Below are 20997 nucleotides of genomic sequence, written 5' to 3'. Positions count from 1 at the left end.
GGGGCCAATATTTATCCCTCAACCAACATCACTAAAACAGATTCTCTGGTCATGATCACATTGCTGTTTGTGGGAGCTTGCTGTGCGCAAATTGGCTGCCGCGTTTCCTACATTACAACAGTGACAACACTTCAAAAAACGTACTTCATTTGCTGTAAAGTGCTTTGGGACGTCCGGTGGTTGTGAAAGGCGCTGGAGAAATGCAAGTCTTTCTTTCATTTAATAATACTGATGAATAAATGTAATAATCGACGGGAAGAGCACATTGACACTTGTTAGAGTGAATTATTTACATTAAAATAAAAATTCAGCATTAAATCACTTTAATATTAAAATAACAACTCAGTTGTCAATTTTACATTAAAACCTGATTCATTTGTAAATCAGCTTAATAATATCGATCAATAGGTTCTTTACATTAAATTAAAAATAATTTGTAAATCAGTTTAATAATATCGATCAATAAATTGTTGACATTAAATTAAAAACAATTGTAAATCAGTTTAATAATACCGATAAATAAATTCTTTACATTAAATTAAAAAACATTTGTAAATTAATTTAATTATATAGATCAATTCTTTAAAACTAATTTGTAAATTAGTTTAATAATACTGCTCAATAAATTGTTAGAAATCACACAACACCAGGTTATAGTCCAACAGCTTTATTTGAAATCACAAGCTTTCGGAGCGCTGCTCCTTCGTCAGGTGAAGTGGAGAAATGCATAAAGACACAGCTTATATAGTCAGAGAATCATGTCAGATGTTTACAGGTAATCTTTCTAACTGCCATTTATCGCACCTCGGCAGAGAGATAATCACAGCAATCAAAGGTGTAAATGGTGTCCAAACAGGTCAGTCAGGAAAACATTACATCAAAGAACAATGAGGTGGGGTCACAAGGGGTCAAATGTTGCAGATGCTGGGGTCTGTATGAAAAACAAAAAAACAGACAAAAAACATTTTTTTTGCTGGAAATCACAGCAGGTCCGGCCGCATCTGTGTGGAGAGAACAAGCCAACGACAACTCGAGTCTGGATTACCCTATGTCAGGTGGGGTTACATGTAGTGTGACATGAACCCAAGATCCCGGTTGAGGCCGTCCTCATGGATGCGGAACTTGGCTATCAGTTTCTGCTCGACGATTTTGCGTTGTCGTGTGTCTCGAAGGCCGCCTTGGAGAATGCTTACCTGAAGATCGGAGGCTGAATGTCCTTGACTGCTGAAGTGTTCCCCGACTGGGAGGGAACACTCCTGCCTGGCGATTGTTGCGCGGTGTCCGTTCATCCGTTGTCGCAGTGTCTGCATGGTCTCGCCGATGTACAATGCTCCGGAGCATCCTTTCCTGCAACGTATGAGGTAGACAACGTTGGCCGAGTCACATGAGTATGTACCATGTACCTGGTGGGTGGTGTCCTCACGTGTGATGATGGTATCTGTGTTGATGATCTGGCATGTCTTGCAGAGGTTGCTGTGGCAGGGTTGTGTGGTGTCGTGGTCGCTGTTCTCCTGAAAGCTGGGTAATTTGCTGCGAACGATGGTCTGTTTGAGGTTAGGCGGCTGTTTGAAGGCGAGTAGTGGAGGTGTGGGGATGGCCTTAGCGAGGTGTTCGTCATCATCGATGACATGTTGAAGGCTGCGAAGAACATGGCGTAGTTTCTCCGCTCCGGGGAAGTACTTGACGACGAAGGGTACTCTGTTGGTTGTGTCCCGTGTTTGTCTTCTGAGGAGGTCTATGCAATTTTTCGCTGTGGCCCGTTGGAACTGTCGATCGACGAGTCGAGCGTCATATCCCGTTCTTACGAGGGCGTCTTTCAGCGTCTGTAGGTGTCCATCGCGTTCCTCCACGTCTGAGCAGATCCTGTGTATTCGCAGGGCTTGTCCATAGGGGATGGCTTCTTTAACGTGGTTAGGGTGGAAGCTGGAGAAGTGGAGCATCCTGAGGTTGTCCGTGGGCTTGCGGTAGAGTGAAGTGCTGAGGTGTCCGTCTTTGATGTTGACATTAAATTAAAAATAATTTTAAAATTAATTTAATAATACTGATCAATAAATTCTTTACATTAAATTAAAAATCATTTGTAAATTGGTTTAATAATACTGATCAATAAATTGTTGACATTAAATTAAAAATCATTTGTAAATTAGTTTAATAATACAGATCAATCGATTCTTCACATTAAATTAAAAAACATTTGTAAATTAACTTAATAACACAGATCAATAGATTAAAAAGTAATTGAAATTAAGACAAGTGAAGAGATGTCTGGCTGGGGCCCGGAACCATTGTGCGGCGGTTGCGGGGCTCCAGCCGGAGGCCGGAAGTGACGGGAGCTGGGGGGCAGTCGGAAGGCTGAGGCGGGGAGGCCGCGGTTGCCGGGGAAACGGGCGGGAAGGTAAGGCCGGGCGCTAGGCCCCAGGCTTCAGGCCTCTGGGGCTGGGCGCGGCCCGGAGGGGCGGGGAAGGCGGTAAGGGTGCGCGGACAGCAAGATCCCAGGAACTGGAGCGTTTTTTTTTTGTTTAGTCCGTTTCTCCGAGATTTATTATTACCTCAGTACCGCCCCTCCGACAGTGCGGCGCTCCCTCAGTACCGCCCCTCCGACAGTGCGGCGCTCCCTCAGTACCGCCCCTCCGACAGTGCGGCGCTCCCTCAGTACCGCCCCTCCGACAGTGCGGCGCTCCCTCAGTACCGCACCTCCGACAGTGCGGCGCTCCCTCAGTACCGCCCCTCCGACAGTGCGGCGCTCCCTCAGTACCGCCCCTCCGACAGTGCGGCGCTCCCTCAGTACCGCCCCTCCCACAGTGCGGCGCTCCCTCAGTACCGCCCCTCCCACAGTGCGGCGCTCCCTCAGTACCGCCCCTCCCACAGTGCGGCGCTCCCTCAGTATGGCCCCTCCGACAGTGCGGCGCTCCCTCAGTACCGCTCCTCCGACAGCTCGGCCCGGAGGGGCGGGGAAGGTGGTAAGGATGCGCGGACAGCAAGATTCCACGAACTCGAGCGTTTTTTTTTGTTTAGTTCGCTTCTCCGAGATTTATTATTACCTCAGTACCGCCAATATTTATCTGATGGCCAATATTTATTTCTTGTCCAGCATCAGTAAAACATTATCTGATCAGTATCTCATTGCTGTTTTATGGGAGCTTGCTGTGCACAAATTGGCAGCTCCGTTTCCAACATTATAACGTTGACGACTACTAACATTCCCGCTGAGCTGTGCAGTTGCACTGTATAAATACATGTTGTGTGCATACTGTGGGGTTTTCAAGCGGGGTTACATACAAAGGATTACATCGGAGATACGTCACAGAAACAGGCCATTCGGCCGAACCAGTCCATGCCGGCGTTTATGCTCCACTCGAGCCTCCTCCCGTCTTTCCTCATCTAAATCTATCAGCGTAACCCGCTATTCTCTTCTCCCTCATGTGTTTGTCCAGCCTCCCCTTAAATCCATCTGTACTCCTCGCTTCAACCACTCCCTGTGGTAGCGAGTTCCACATTCTCACCACTCTCTGGGTAAAGAAGTTTCTCCTGAATTCCCTATTGGATTTCTTGGTGACTATCTTATATTGATGGCCTCTAGTTCTGGTCTCCCCCACAAGTGGAAACATTCTCTCTGTATCCACTTTATCAAAACCTTTCATGATTTTAAAGACCTCTATTAGGTCACCCCTCAGCCTTTTTTCAAGAGAAAAGAGACCCAGCCTGTTCATCCTTTCCTGATATGAATCCCCTTGCATTTCTGGTATCAGCCTTGTAAATCTTCTCTGCACCCTCTCCAGTGCCTCTACATCCTTTTTATAATATGGCGACCAGAACCGTACGCAGTACTCTTTGAGTGTGGTCTAACCAAAGTTCGATACAGGTTTAGCATCACTTCCCTACTTTTCAATTCTATCCCTCTAGAAATAAACCCTAGTGTTTGGTTTACATTTTTAATGGCCTTGCTAACCTGTGACGCAACTTCAGTGATTTAGATTGCGAATTCTGTTTCGTCTTTATGTGTTGCCTCACTGGCGTGTTATTACTGTGCCCGCGGACTGATAAATGTCTTCCTTTACGTACTGACGCTGTCTGCTGGAAGATTTTGATGGGGGAAGAAAGGACACAGATGTTAAAAAATAAAGTTGCAAGCTATCTATTTTGGTAAGAAGAATGAGGAGTGGCAATATAAAGGAAATTATAACAATTTGAAAGGAGGTTCAGGAGCCGAGAGACCTGGGGGTTGTATGTACACAAATCTTTGAAAATGGTTGGAGAAGTTGAGAAAGCAGTTTAAAAAAAAAAAAAAAAAAATTAGACGGGATCCTTGGCTTAATTAATAGAGGAATAGAATACAAAAAAAAGGAAGTTATTGCTAAACCCTTTTAAAAAGCTGGTTAGGCCCCAGCTGGAGTATCGTGTCCAATTCTGGACAGCGCATTTCGGAAGGATGTCAAGGCCTTGGAGAGGGTGCGGAGGAGATTGTACCAGGGATGAGGGACTTCAGGTGAAACAGCGATTTACTTGTACTTCTTGCAATCTAGTATACTGTATTCGCTGCTCACGATGCGGTCTCCTCTACATTGGGGAGACCAAACGCAGATTGGGTGATCACTTTGCGGAACACCTCCGTTCAGTCCGTAAGGGTGACCCCGAGCTTCCGGTCACCTGTCACTTTAATTCACCGCTCCATTCCCACTCGGACCTCACCGTTCTTGGCCTCTTGCATTGTTCCACGGAAGCTCAGCGTAAGCTCGAGGAACAGCACCTCATCTTCCGATTCGGCACTTTACAGCCTTCTGGATTCAATATCGAGTTCAACAATTTCAGATCATAACCTCTGCCCCTATTACATTTTTACTTATATTTTTTCTCTCTCCCACATGGCAGCTGTCTCCCATTCTGCCAGCACATTTCACACCTAATCTGAGCTGTCTTTTGTCTCTACTAGTCCCATCACCATCTCGTCTCGTTTTGAAAACCTCTTAATGTCTCTTCACTTCTCTTTTGTTCTCTCCCAGCCTGGCCTTTTAATCTATTTTATTTCCTGTGCTTCTTTAGTCTTGACGAAGGGTTTTCACCCGAAACGTTGACTCTATTTCTCTCCACGGATGTTGCCTGGCCTGCTGAGTTTTTCCAGCATTTTCTGTTATTATGAGGGATTTCAGTTGTGTGGAGAGACTGGAGAAGCTGGGATTGTTCTCCTTAGAGCAGAGAAGGTTAAGAGGAGATTTGATGGAGGTGTTCAAAATCATGAAGGGTTTCGATAGAGTAAATAAGGAGAAACTGTTTCCACTGGCAAGAGGGTCGGTAACCAGAGGACACAGATTTAAGGTGATTGGCAAAAGAACCAGAGGGGAGATGAGGAGAATGTTTTTACGCAGCGAGTTGTTGTGATCTGGAACGCGCTGCCTGAAAGGGCGGTGGAAGCAGATTCAATAGTAACTTTCAAAAGGGAATTGGAGAAATACTCGAAGGGGAAAACATTTGCAGGGCTGTGGGGTCTTGAGTATTGTGTGCAGTTTTGGTCGCCTTATCTGAGGAAGGATGTTCTTGCCATGGAGGAAGTGCAGCGAAGATTCACCAGACTGATACCTGGGATGGCAGGAATGACGTATGAGGAGAGATTGGGTCGATTGGGCTTATACTCGCTGGAGTTTAGAAGAATGAGAGGGGATCTCATTGAAACTTATAAAATTCTAACAGGACTAGACAGACTAGATGCAGGAAGGATGTTCCCGATGGCCAGGGAGTCCAGAACCAGGGGTCACAGTCTAAGGATAAGGGGTAGGCCATTTAGGACAGAGATGAGGAGGAATTTCTTCACCCAGAGAGTGGTGAACTTGTGGAATTCTCTACCACAGAAGGCAGTGGAGGCCAATTCATTAAATATATTCAAGAAGGAGTTGGATATATTTCTTAAGGCTAAAGGGATCAAGGGATATGGGGAGAAAGCAGGGACAGGGTACTGAGTTTGGATGATCAGCCATGATCGCATTGAATGGCGGAGCAGGCTCGAGGGGCCGAATGGCCTCCTCCTGTGCTGTATCATTCTATGATTGGGCAGGTACTGTTGGATTAGTGACGTGAGGATGTGTTCGAGGCTCCAGCACTGACTTCTCGCACGGGAACTCACCCTGAGATGTGCTTTGTCTTTACAGAGCAGCGGAAGGGACGATGCTGCCCGCACACAAGAGGAAGGCACCGGCGTCGCCGGGTTCGCCGCAGAGGCCGAAAAGCGCCCGGACAGAGGAGCCTCCGTGCCCGCCCGCCCGACCATCAGGCAGCGGAGGAGACTGCGGGAAGGGGGACGGGAAGAATCGCGTGGCGGTGCCGCCGCAAATGCCCGCCGAGTCACCGGCCGTCTCCGACACCCGAGGTGATGCCAACCGCCAGGATCCGGGACGGGGAGCACAGGCCCCCCGAGCGGCACCCGAGCCCAGCGGCAGCGCGGAACAGGACCAGCGGGCTTCGCCGCGGCGGGTGGGTGAGGACCCCGGGGCGTTGGGAGCCCGCCAATCTGACGAAGCAACGCAAGGCGGCGATGGTGAAACCGCGGCGGCAGGCGTGGCACCAGGAGATGATGCCAGAGACAACCGGTCAGCAGGTGAGGGGCAGGCCGCGTATTATTGGGGTTCGGAAGACAGGATGTGCATTACTCCAGCGTCTTTCACCACCTCGGGACATACCAAAGCGCTGTACAGCCAATGAAGTACTTTTAGAAGTGTAGTCACTGTTGTAATGTAGGAAACGCGGCAGCTAATTTGTGCACAGCAAACTCCCACAAACAGCAATGTGATAATGACCAGATCATCTGTTTTAGTGATGTTGATTGAAGGATAAATATTGGCCCCAGGACACCAGGGAGAACTCCCCCCCCCCCCCCCCCCCCCGCCGCACCCCCACCTGCTCCTCTTTCAGCTACGCCACGGGATCTTTTACGTCCACCTGAGAGGGCAGATGGGGCCTCGGTTTAACATCTCATCTGAAAGAAGGCCCCTCCGACAGTGCGGCGCTCCCTCAGTACCGCCCCTCCGACAGTGCGGCGCTCCCTCGGTACCGCCCCTCCGACAGTGCGGCGCTCCCTCGGTACCGCCCCTCCGACAGTGCGCCGCTCCCTCGGTACCGCCCCTCCGACAGTGCGGCGCTCCCTCAGTACCGCCCCTCCGACAGTGCGGCGCTCCCTCAGTACCGCCCCCCCGACAGTGCGGCGCTCCCTCAGTACCGCCCCCCGACAGTGCGGCGCTCCCTCAGTACTGCCCCTCCGACAGTGCGGCGCTCCCTCAGTACCGCCCCTCCGACAGTGCGGCGCTCCCTCAGTACCGCCCCTCCGACAGTGCGGCGCTCCCTCAGAACTGCCCCTCCGACAGTGCGGCGCTCCCTCAGTACCGACAGTGCGGCGCTCCCTCAGTACCGCCCCTCCGACAGTGCGGCGCTCCCTCAGTACCGCCCCTCCGACAGTGCGGCGCTCCCTCAGTACCGCCCCTCCGACAGTGCGGCGCTCCCTCAGTACCGCCCCTCCGACAGTGCGGCGCTCCCTCGGTACCGCCCCTCCGACAGTGCGGCGCTCCCTCGGTACCGCCCCTCCGACAGTGCGGCGCTCCCTCGGTACCGCCCCTCCGACAGTGCGGCGCTCCCTCGGTACCGCCCCTCCGACAGTGCGCCGCTCCCTCGGTACCGCCCCTCCGACAGTGCGGCGCTCCCTCGGTACCGCCCCTCCGACAGTGCGGCGCTCCCTCAGTACCGCCCCCCCGACAGTGCGGCGCTCCCTCAGTACCGCCCCCCGACAGTGCGGCGCTCCCTCAGTACTGCCCCTCCGACAGTGCGGCGCTCCCTCAGTACCGCCTCTCCGACAGTGCGGCGCTCCCTCAGTACCGCCCCTCCGACAGTGCGGCGCTCCCTCAGAACTGCCCCTCCGACAGTGCGGCGCTCCCTCAGTACCGACAGTGCGGCGCTCCCTCAGTACCGCCCCTCCGACAGTGCGGCGCTCCCTCAGTGCCGCCCCTCCGACAGTGCGGCGCTCCCTCAGTGCCGCCCCTCCGACAGTGCGGCGCTCCCTCAGTACCGCCCCTCCGACAGTGCGGCGCTCCCTCAGTACCGCCCCTCCGACAGTGCGGCGCTCCCTCAGTACCGCCCCTCCGACAGTGCGGCGCTCCCTCAGTACCGCCCCTCCCACAGTGCGGCGCTCCCTCAGTACCGCCCCTCCGACAGTGCGGCGCTCCCTCAGTACCGCCCCTCCGACAGTGCGGCGCTCCCTCAGTACCGCCCCTCCGACAGTGCGGCGCTCCCTCAGTACTGGCGCTGGGAGTGTCGGCCTGAATGATGCGCTCAAGTCTGTGGGACTCGAACCCACGGATTTCTGACCCTGAGGCGCGAGTGTTCCCCACTGAGCCGCGGCCGACGGTTCACTGTCAGAAAAGTGTGAATCCGGGGGTAGCCTCGCTTCGAATAATTGCTTCCCTTTCCAGAGCAAGTTGCATTGCTATCGCGCCCCTCACCCAGAGGAAGGTCTCGGAATGCCTTCCAATGGGGGACAGGAGGACAAGGAGCATGAAGATTAAGGGAGAGGCCTCGTCGACATGATCGAAGGGATGGTTTTTGACGTTTTCCCCGGAGGATAGTGAACCTCTGGAGAACAGGCTGCTGCCTGGTGTGGTGGAGTCCGATACGCTGAATTCCTTCACACGAGAGTGGGACCTGTTTCTGGCTGGGGTGGAGATCAGCTCGTAATGAAGGCAGGGCCAGAACCATCTCCTGGACTAGTATGGATTGCCGAGATGGGTCGGAGCGGAATTTCCCAGATTTTTTCAACGCCCCCCACCCCCCCCCCACCCAAATTGGCCTAGGTTTGTGTCTGTTTTTTTTTGCCTCTCCCGGTGTGTATATATTGTGGTGCACAGTGGTGTGGGACAGGCCGGAGGGACCTGGGGGACTTTACCTGCCTGTCACTGTTCCGTACGTCTGTAAGGAAGGTAGAGCTGTTGTTGGGGCGGTTTCCCAAAGATCGGGGCCTCTGATGGTGGATTGGAGGGAGGCGCCTATTCCTCAGGGTGATTTTCTCTCTCTCTGCACCGTTCCCACTGCAGGTGATCTGCTCCCAGGTTCCCGGCTGATGCTGCTCCAAAGCGGGCCAGCGGGAGGCGGAAGAGAGCAGCCCCGGGCTGCCTCTCCCTTCCTGCAGGGAACGGCCTGGGTCCCTCTTCCCCCTCCGAACTGGCGCTCGCTGTTCACACGGCGACGACGACGTTCAGGGGCAAATATAGAAACATAGAAGATAGGAGCAGGAGTCGGCCATTCGGCCCCTCGAGCCTGCTCCGCCATTCAATGAGATCATGGCTGATCATCCAAATTCAGTGCCCTGTCCCTGCCTTCTCCCCATATCCCTTGATCCCTTTAGCCTTAAGAAATATATCTAACTCCTCCTTGAATATATTTAATGAATTGGCCTCAACTGCCTTCTGTGGTAGAGAATTCCACAGGTTCACCACTCTCTGGGTGAAGAAATTCCTCCTCATCTCTGTCCTAAATGGCTTACCCCTTATCCTTAGACTGTGACCCCTGGTTCTGGACTCCCCCACCATCGGGAACATCCTTCCTGCATCTAGTCTGTCCAGTCCTGTTAGAATTTTATAAGTTTCAATGAGATCCCCTCTCATTCTTCTAAACTCCAGTGAGTACAAGCCCAATCGACCCAATCTCTCCTCATACATCATTCCTGCCATCCCAGGTATCAGCCTGGTGAATCTTCGCTGAACTCCCTCCATGGCAAGAACATCCTTCCTCAGATAAGGCGACCAAAACTGCACACAATACTCAAGGTGCGGTCTCACCAAGGCCCTGTACAACTGCAGCAAGACATCCTTGTTCCTGTACTCGAATCCTCTCGCTACGAAGGCCAACATACTGGCCAATTACCGGCAGTTAATCCCAGATTATGACCATGTTCCCTCGCGACGGTTGAGCAGGTGAAGGCAGCGCAGGTTCCAGATTCCTCTGTGCGGAGTTAGTCGTTCTCACCCAGGACGGCAGTGGAATGAAACAAATCCTCCCCCCCCAGCAGCCCTGGGTTAGACCTGACCCGCGACCCTAGCCGGGAAGAGTGTGGATGGCCAGTGAGGATGGGATCGGGCTTGGCTGCGATAGTAGCCTCCCAGCATAGAGTCATACAGCACAGAAAGAGGCCCTTCGGCCCATCGTGTCCGCGCCGGCCATCAAGCCCTGTCTATTTAATCCCATTTTCCAGCACTTGGTCCGTAGCCTTGTATGCTATGGCGTTTCAAGTGCTCATCTAAATGCTTCTTGAATGTTGTGAGGGTTCCTGCCTCTACCACCCTTTCAGGCAGTGAGTTCCACATTCCAACCACCCTCTGGGTGAAACAGTTTTTCCTCAAATCCCCTCCAAACCTCCTGCCCCTTACCTTGAAACTATGCCCCCTGGTTATTGGCCCCTCTGCTAAGGGGAAAAGTTCCTTTCTATCTACCCTATCTATGCCCCTCATAATTTTGTACACCCCAGTCAGGTCCCCAGCCTTCTCTGCTCCAAGGAAAACAACCCCAGCCTGTCCGGTCTCTCTTCATAGCTGAAGCGCTCCAGCCCAGGTAACATCCTGGTGAATCTCCTCTGCACCCTCTCCAATGCAATCACATCCTTCCTATAGTGTGGCGACCAGAACTGCACACAGTATTCCAGCTGTGGCCTAACTAGCGTTTTGTACAGCGCCATCATAACCTCCCTGCTCTTATATTCTATGCCTCGGCTAATGAAGGCAAGTATCCCATATGCCTTTTTAACCACCTTATCTACCTGTCCTGCTGCCTTCAGGGATCTATGTACATGCACACCAAGGTCCCTCTGATCCTCTGTCCTTCCTAGGGTCCCACCATTCATTGTATATTCCCTTGCCTTGTTAGTCCTTCCAAAATGCATCACTTTTCAGGGTTAAATTCCATTTGCCACTGTTCTGCCCATCTGACCAACCCGTCTATATCGTCCTGTAGCCTGAGGCTTCCCTCCTCGCTATTTACCACCCCACCAATTTTCGTGTCATCTGCGAACTTACTGATCATACCTCCTACATTCATATCTAATCATTAATGTACACCACAAACAGCAAAGGACCCAGCACCGATCCCTGCGGTACCCCACTGGACACAGGCTTCCAGTCACAAAAACAACCTTCGACCATCACCCTCTGCCTCCTGCCACTAAGCCAATTTTGGATCCAATGTGCCAAGTTGCCCTGAATCCCATGGGCTCTCACCTTCTTGACCAGTCTCCCATGCCAGGCTCCAGGTGAGGTCCGGGAAGATGCCTGCAATGTAATCCCAGCAAGGGAGGAAGTGGGGTTGTGAGATATTGGCATTTACTAGTAGGCTTGATGGAGCCGCTCGACGCATTGAAGCCCTTTAACTCGCGCCGTGTGATTTTTCTTTCAGGGGACCTGTCCGCTCATAGCCAGGCTCCGGACGTACCTCCAGCAGTCAGCGGTACCTCAGAGGCCGGAGCTTCCCCGGGGCCCAGTGAACGGCCTGGCCATCCCGCGGGACCAGGGGTCACCACCGAACCGGGCCGCAGCCTGCCTTTGCCGTCGGGGGCGCCGCAAGCGAATAAAGGGGCCGTCAGCGATGACGAGAGGGACGAAGGCGAAAGGAACCTGGTCATCACGATCGGTACATGGTAGAGCTGTGTGTGGGGGGGGTGGGGGGGGGGGGTGGAAGGTGGAGTGTTTGGAGGCGTCGGAAGCAACGACTTGCATTTATATAGTGCCTTTAATCTGGTAAAACATAGAAACATAGAAGGTAGGAGCAGGAGTAGGCCATTCAGCCCCTCGAGCCTGCTCTGCCATTTAATGAGATCATGGCTGATCATCCAAATTCAGTACCCGGTCCCTGCTTTCTCCCCACATCCCTTGATCCCTTTAGCCTTAAGAAATATATCCAACTCCTTCTTGAATATATTTAATGAATTGGCCTCAACTGCCTTCTGTGGTAGAGAATTCCACAGGTTCACCACTCTCTGGGTGAAGAAATTCCTCCTCATCTCAGTCCTAAATGGCTTACCCCTTATCCTTAGACTGTGACCCCTGGTTCTGGACTCCCCCGCCATCGGGAACAGCCTTCCTGCATCTAGTCTGTCTAGTTCTGTTAGAATTTTATAAGTTTCAATGAGATCCCCTCTCATTCTTCTAAACTCCAGCGAGTACAAGCCCAATTGACCCAATCTCTCCTCATACGTCATTCCTGCCATCCCAGGTATCAGCCTGGTGAATCTTTGCTGCACTCCCTCCATGGCAAGAACATCCTTCCTCAGATAAGGCGACCAAAACTGCACACAATGCTCAAGGTGTGGTCTCACCAAGGCCCTGTACAACTGCAGCAAGACATCCTTGCTCCTGTACTCGAATCCTCTCGCTACGAAGGCCAACATACCATTTGCCTTCTTAACCGCCTGCTGCATCTGCATGCTTACCTTCAGCGACTGGTCCCAAGGCGCTTCACAGGAGAGTAAATCAGATGCAGATTTGACACCGAGCCACAGAAGGAGATATTAGGGCAGGTGACCAAAAGCTGGTTCAAAGAGGTCGGTTTTCAGGAGCGTCTTAAAGGAGGAGGAGAGAGGTGGAGAGGTTTAGGGAGGGAATTCCAGAGCTTGGCACCCAGGTGGCTGAAGGCACAGCCGCCAATGGTGGAGCGATGGAAATCAGTGGGGTGCGCGAGAGGCCAGAATTGCAGTCGCAGCCACAGGAATGCAATGGGACCTGACTGCTCCCAGTGTTCGGCATATGCCGTACTCCTGTCTCGCACTCCTCACTCACCTCTGTGGCCAAAAAGCTACCCAGCTCCCTTTTTTAATCTGCCAACACCGTGCGCCTCCGCCTGTCTCCCTGGGCAGTCTGCTCCGTTAAAGTTCACCTCCCCTGAGTGGAGCCTGCGCTTTTCCCCTTCACCCCCAGATTCCAGGGTTCATGCCCCCCCCTATTTACAGAGTTTATTATTGTATTAAACAGTCGATCAGGTTTCCGTCTGAACGTGCTCTTTGAATCTTGAAAAACATTGCTCGCAGCCACCACCGCCACCCTCCCCGGTGTAATTCCACGGTGTTCACTTGGGTTACTGTGAATATTGCCCGTCACCACCTCTGATCAACAGCGGGGCGCAATGGGGAACTGAAACCGTCTGAAGATAAAAGAAAGATCTCGCATTTCTCCAGCGCCTTTCGCAACCTCACGACGTCCCAAAGCGCTTTACAGCCAATGAAGTACTTTTTTTGAAGTGTGGTCACTGTTGTAATGTAGGAAACGCAGCAGCCAATTTGCGCACAGCAAGCTCCCACAAACAGCAATGTGATAATGGGCAGATAATCTGCTTTAGTGATGTTGGTTGAGGGAAAAATATTGGCCCCAGGACACCGGGGAGAACTCCCCCTGCTCTTCTTCCAAATAGTAGCCGTGGGATCTTTTACATCCACCTGAGGGGGCATAAAGGGCCTTGGTTTAACGTCTCATCCGAAAGACCTCGGAAAAAGAATTTAACTCTGGTACCCGCAGTTCTTTTTTTGTTGAAAATATTATTTTGGTAAATTGGTATTTTTGTTCCAAATTACTGACCACCAATCGTGTGGCTAATGAGTAATGTGGAGTCTGGCGATGGCAGTGCCAATACTGACCCACTTCCGGGGACCCCCTGTAAATACTGACACACTCCCGGGGATCCCTGTAAATACTGACCCACTCCCGGGGACCCCCTGTAAATACTGACACACTCCCGGGGACCCCCTGTAAATACTGACACACTCCCGAGGACCCCCTGTAAATACTGACACACTCCCGGGGACCCCCTGTAAATACTGACACACTCCCGGGGATCTCTGTAAATACTGACCCACTCTCTGGACCCCCGGTAAATACTGACACACTCCCGGGGACCCCCTGTAAATACTGACACACTCCCGGGGACCCCCCCTGTAAATACTGGCCCACTCCCGGGGACCCCCTGTAAATACTGACACACTCCCGAGGACCCCCTGTAAATACTGACCCATTCTCGGGGACCCCCTGTAAATACTGACACACTCCCGGGGACACCCTGTAAATACTGACAAACTCCCGGGGACCCCCTGTAAATACTGACACACTCCCGGGGACCCCCTGTAAATACTGACACACTCCCGGGGACCCCCTGTAAATACTGACCCACTCCCGGGGACCCCCTGTAAATACTGACAAACTCCCGGGGACCCCCTGTAAATACTGACAAACTCCCGGGGACCCCCTGTAAATACTGACACACTCCCGGGGACCCCCTGTAAATACTGACAAACTCCCGGGGACCCCCTGTAAATACTGACACACTCCCGGGGACCCCCTGTAAATACTGACACACTCCCGGGGACCCCCTGTAAATACTGACACACTCCCGGGGACCCCCTGTAAATACTGACAAACTCCCGGGGACCCCCTGTAAATACTGACACACTCCCGGGGACCCCCTGTAAATACTGACACACTCCCGGGGACCCCCTGTAAATACTGACACACTCCCGGGGACCCCTGTAAATACAGACACACTCCCGGGGACCCCCTGTCAATACTGACACACTCCCGGGGACCCCCTGTCAATACTGACACACTCCCGGGGACCCCCTGTAAATACTGACACACTCCCGGGGACCCCCTGTAAATACTGACACACTCCCGAGACCCCCTGTAAATACAGGCCCACTCCCGGGGACCCCCTGTAAATACAAGCCCACTCCCGGGGACCCCCTGTAAATACTGACACACTCCCGGGGACCCCCTGTAAATACTGACACACTCCCGGGGACCCCCTGTAAATACTGACACACTCCCGGGGACCCCCTGTAAATACTGACACACTCCCGGGGACCCCCTGTAAATACTGACACACTCCCGGGGACCCCCTGTAAATCTGACACACTCCCCGGGAACCCCCTGTCAATACTGACACACTCCCGGGGACCCCCTGTCAATACTGACACACTCCTGGGGACCCCCCCTGTAAATACCGACACACTCCTGGGGACCCCCCCTGTAAATACCGACACACTCCTGGGGACCCCCCCTGTAAATACCGACACACTCCTGGGGACTCCCCCACTCCCGGGGACCCCCTGTAAATACTGACACACCCCCGGGGACCCCCTGTAAATACTGACACACTCCCGGGGACCCCCTGTAAATACTGACACACTCCCGGGGACCCCCTGTAAATACTGACACACTCCCAGGGACCCCCTGTAAATACTGACACACTCCCGGGGACCCCCTGTAAATACTGACACACTCCCGGGGACCCCCTGTAAATACTGACACACTCCCGAGAACCCCCTGTAAATACCGACACACTCCCGGGGACCCCCTGTTAATACCGACCCACTCTCGGGGACCCCCTGTAAATACTGACAAACTCCCGGGGACCCCCTGTTAATACCGACCCACTCCCGGGGACCCCCTGTAAATACTGACACACTCCCGGGGACCCCCTGTAAATACTGACACACTCCCGGGGACCCCCTGTTAATACCGACCCACTCTCGGGGACCCCCTGTAAATACTGACAAACTCCCGGGGACCCCCTGTAAATACTGACACACTCCCGGGGACCCCCTGTAAATACTGACACACTCCCGGGGACCACCTGTTAATACCGACCCACTCCCGGGGACCCCCTGTAAATACAGACACACTCCCGGGGACCCCCTGTTAATACCGACCCACTCCCGGGGACCCCCTGTAAATACCGACCCACTCCCGGGGACCCCCTGTAAATACCGACCCACTCCCGGGGACCCCCTGTAAATACTGACACACTCCCGGGGACCCCCTGTAAATACCGACCCACTCCCTGGGACCCCCTGTAAATAGTGACACACTCCCGGAACCCCCTGTAAATACTGACACACTCCCGGGACCCCCTGTAAATACTGACACACTCCCGAGAACCCCCTGTAAATACTGACACACTCCCGAGAACCCCCTGTAAATACCGACCCACTCCCGGGGACCCCCTGTAAATACTGACACACTCCCGGGGACCCCCTGTAAATACCGACCCACTCCCGGGGACCCCCTGTAAATACTGACGCACTCCCGGGGACCCCCTGTAAAACTGACACACTCCCGGGGACCCCCCTGTAAATACTGACCCACTCCCTGGGACCCCCTGTAAATACTGACCCACTCCCGGGGACCCCCCTGTAAATACTGACACACTCCCGGGGATCTCTGTAAATACTGACCCACTCTCTGGGACCCCCTGTAAATACTGACCCACTCCCTGGGACCCCCTGTAAATACTGACCCACTCCCGAGAACCCCCTGTAAATACCGACACGCTCCTGGGGACCTCCTGTTAATACCGACCCACTCCCGGGGACCCCCTGTAAATACTGACACACTCCCGGGTCCCCCTGTAAATACTGACACACTTCCGGGGACCCCCTGTAAATACTGACACACTCCCGGGGACCCCCTGTAAATACTGACACACTCCCGGGGACCCCCTGTCAATACTGACACACTCCCGGGGACCCCCTGTAAATACTGACACACTCCCGGGGACCCCCTGTAAATACTGACACACTCCCGGGGACCCCTGTAAATACTGACATACTCCCGGGGACCCCCTGTAAATACTGACACACTCCCGGGGACCCCCTGTAAATACTGACACACTCCCGAGAACCCCCTGTTAATACCGACACACACTCGGGGACCCCCTGTAAATACTGACACACTCCTGAGAACCCCCTGGAAATACCGACACACTCCCGGGGACCCCCTGTAAATCTGACACACTCCCGGGGACCCCCTGTAAATACTGACCCACTCCCGGGGACCCCCTGTAAATAGTGACCCACTCCCGGGGACCCCCTGTAAATACTGACACACTCCCGGGGACCCCCTGTAAATACTGACCCACTCCCGGGGACCCCCCGTCAATACTGACACACTCCCGGGGACCCCCTGTAAATACCGACCCACTCCCGGGGACCCCCTGTTAATACCGACCCACTCCCGGGGACCCCCTGTAAATACTGACACACTCCCGGGGACCCCCTGTAAATACTGACACACTCCCGGGGACCCCCTGTCAATACTGACACACTCCCGGGGACCCCCTGTCAATACTGACACACTCCAGGGGACCCCCTGTCAATACTGACACACGCCCGGGGATCCCCTGTTAATACCGACCCACTCCCGGGGACCCCCTGTAAATACCGACACACTCCCGGGGACCCCCTGTAAATCTGACACACTCCCGGGGACCCCCTGGAAATACTGACCCACTCCCGGGGACCCCCTGTAAATACTGACACACTCCCAGGGACCCCCTGTAAATACTGACGCACTCCCGGGGACCCCCTGTAAATACTGACACACTCCCAGGGACCCCCTGTAAATACTGATGCACTCCCGAGAACCCCCTGTAAATACCGACACACTCCCGGGGACCCCCTGTTAATACCGACCCACTCCCGGGGACCCCCTGTAAATACTGACACTCCCGGGGACCCCCTGCAAATAATGACGCACTCCCGGGGACCCCCCTGTTAATACCGACCCACTCCTGGGGACCCCCTGTAAATACCGACCCACTCCCGGGGACCCCCTGTAAATACTGACACACTCCCGGGGACCCCCTGTAAATACCGACCCACTCCCGGGGACCCCCTGTAAATACCGACACACTCCCGGGGACCCCCTGTAAATACTGACACACTCCCGGGGACCCCCTGTAAATACTGACACACTCCCGGGGACACCCTGTCAATACTGACACACTCCCGGGGACCCCCTGTAAAGACTGACACACTCCCGGGGACCCCCGATAAATACTGACACACTCCCTGGGACCCCCTGTAAATACTGACACACTCCCGGGGACCCCCTGTCAATACTGACACACTCTCGGGGACACCCTGTAAATACTGACACACTCCCGGGGACCCCCTGTCAATACTGACGCACTCTCGGGGACCCCCTGTCAATACTGACACACTCCCGGGGACCCCCTGTAAATACTGACACACTCCAGGGGATCTCTGTAAATACTGACCCACTCCCGGGGACCCCCTGTAAATACTGACACACTCCCCAGGACCCCCCCTGTAAATACTGACACACTCCCGGGGACCCCCTGTAAATACTGACACACTCCCGGGGACCCCCTGTAAATACTGACACACTCCCGGAGACCCCCCTGTAAATACTGACACACTCCCTGGGACCCCCTGTAAATACTGACCCACTCCCGAGAACCCCCTGTAAATACGGACACACTCCCGGGGACCCCCTGTTAATACCGACCCACTCCCGGGGACCCCCTGTAAATACCGACCCACCCCCGGGGACCCCCTGTTAATACCGACCCACTCCCGGGGACCCCCTGTAAATACTGACCCACTCCCGGGGACCCCCTGTAAATACTGACCCACTCTCGGGGACCCCCTGTAAATACTGACGCACTCCCGGGGACCCCCTGTAAATACTGACACACTCCCGGGGACCCCTGTAAATACTGACCCACTCCCGGGGACTCCCTGTAAATACTGACACACTCCCGGAGACCCCCTGTAAATACTGACCCACTCCCGGGGACCCCCTGTAAATACTGACACACTCCCGGGGACCCCTGTAAATACTGACATACTCCTGGGGACCCCCTGTAAATACTGACACACTCCCGGGGACCCCCTGTAAATACTGACCCACTCCCGGGGACCCCCTATAAATACTGACTCACTCCCGGGGACCCCCTGTCAATACTGACACACTCCCGGGGACCCCCTGTAAATACTGACCCACTCCCGGGGACCCCCTGTCAATACTGACACACTCCCGGGGACCCCCTGTAAATACCAACCCACTCCCGGGGTTCCCCTGTAAATACCGACACACTCCCGGGGACCCCCTGTAAATACTGACACGCTCCCGGGGACCCCCTGTAAATACTGACACACTCCCGGGGACACCCTGTAAATACTGACACACTCCTGAGAACCCCTTGTAAATACCGACCCACTCTTGGGGACCCCCTGTAAATACTGATACACTCCCGGGGACCCACTGTAAATCTGACACACTCCCGGGGAACCCCCTGTAAATACTGACACACTCCCGGGGACCCCCTGTAAATACCGACACACTCCCGGGGACCCCCTATAAATACTGACACACTCCCGGGGACCCCCTGTCAATACTGACACATTCCCCGGGGACCCCCTGTAAATACTGACACACTCCCGGGGACCCCCTGTAAATACTGACCCACTCTCGGGGACCCCCTGTAAATACTGACGCACTCCCGGGGACCCCCTGTAAATACTGACACACTCCCGGGGACCCCTGTAAATACTGACCCACTCCCGGGGACTCCCTGTAAATACTGACACACTCCCGGAGACCCCCTGTAAATACTGACCCACTCCCGGGGACCCCCTGTAAATACTGACACACTCCCGGGGACCCCTGTAAATACTGACATACTCCCGGGGACCCCCTGTAAATACTGACACACTCCCGGGGACCCCCTGCAAATACTGACCCACTCCCGGGGACCCCCTATAAATACTGACTCACTCCCGGGGACCCCCTGTCAATACTGACACACTCCCGGGGACCCCCTGTAAATACTGACCCACTCCCGGGGACCCCCTGTCAATACTGACACACTCCCGGGGACCCCCTGTAAATACCAACCCACTCCCGGGGACCCCCTGTAAATACTGACACACTCCCGGGGTCACCCTGTAAATACTGACACACTCCTGAGAACCCCTTGTAAATACCGACCCACTCTTGGGGACCCCCTGTAAATACTGATACACTCCCGGGGACCCACTGTAAATCTGACACACTCCCGGGGAACCCCCTGTAAATACTGACACACTCCCGGGGACCCCCTGTAAATACCGACACACTCCCGGGGACCCCCTATAAATACTGACACACTCCCGGGGACCCCCTGTCAATACTGACACATTCCCCGGGGACCCCCTGTAAATACTGACACACTCCCGGGACCCCCTGTAAATACTGACCCACTCCCTGGGACCCCCTGTAAATACTGACACACTCCCGGGGACCCCCTGTCAATACTGACACACTCTCGGGAACACCCTGTAAATACTGACACACTCCCGGGGACCCCCTGTCAATACTGACGCACTCTCGGGGACCCCCTGTCAATACTGACACACTCCCGGGGACCCCCTGTAAATACTGACACACTCCAGGGGATCTCTGTAAATACTGACCCACTCCCGGGGACCCCCTGTAAATACTGACACACTCCCGGGGACACCCTGTAAATACTGACACACTCCTGAGAACCCCTTGTAAATACCGACCCACTCTCGGGGACCCCCTGTAAATACTGATACACTCCCGGGGACCCACTGTAAATCTGACACACTCCCGGGGAACCCCCTGTAAATACTGACACACTCCCGGGGACCCCCTGTAAATACCGACACACTCCCGGGGACCCCCTGTTAATAACGACCCACTCCCGGGGACCCCCTGTAAATACTGACACACTCCCGGGGACCCCCTGTAAATACTGACACACTCCCGAGGATCTCTGTAAATACCAACCCACTCCCGGGGTCCCCCTGTAAATACCGACACACTCCCGGGGACCCCCTGTAAATACTGACACACTCCCGGGGACCCCCTGTAAATACTGACACACTCCCGGGGACACCCTGTAAATACTGACACACTCCCGGGGACCCCCTGTAAATACTGACACACTCCCGGGGACCCCCGATAAATACTGACACACTCCCTGGGACCCCCTGTAAATACTGACACACTCCCGGGGACCCCCTGTCAATACTGACACACTCTCGGGGACACCCTGTAAATACTGACACACTCCCGGGGACCCCCTGTCAATACTGACGCACTCTCGGGGACCCCCTGTCAATACTGACACACTCCCGGGGACCCCCTGTAAATACTGACACACTCCAGGGGATCTCTGTAAATA

At 54.3% G+C, this 20997-nt stretch overlaps 1 protein-coding gene across 2 annotated transcripts in view; it reads left to right on the top strand.

Annotated features, from left to right (window-relative positions):
- Positions 1-2327: 2327 nt before the first annotated feature.
- Positions 2328-20997, top strand: part of LOC147086404 (GON-4-like protein) — a 101404-nt gene continuing 82734 nt past the window's right edge. Inside the window, exons 1-3 of one of the 2 annotated variants that reach the window (XM_085978482.1) lie at positions 2328-2395; positions 6141-6586; positions 11416-11649. In XM_085978482.1, coding sequence (XP_085834608.1) covers positions 6157-6586; positions 11416-11649 — 664 coding nt within the window. In that variant the 5' untranslated portion in view covers positions 2328-2395; positions 6141-6156. Of the gene's footprint in view, positions 2396-2905; positions 4487-6140; positions 6587-11415; positions 11650-20997 lie in introns of those variants that run through there. The other variant, XM_085978481.1, reaches the window with a different exon arrangement.

Source organism: Somniosus microcephalus, unplaced genomic scaffold, assembly GCF_052327205.1.
Source record: "Somniosus microcephalus isolate GS21.2 unplaced genomic scaffold, FLI_Smic_1.0 unresolved_chr7, whole genome shotgun sequence".
NCBI classification, from domain to species: Eukaryota; Metazoa; Chordata; class Chondrichthyes; order Squaliformes; family Somniosidae; genus Somniosus; species Somniosus microcephalus.
The sequence above is the reverse complement of the archived record's forward strand: the minus strand, read 5'-3'. Positions and strand labels throughout refer to the sequence as shown.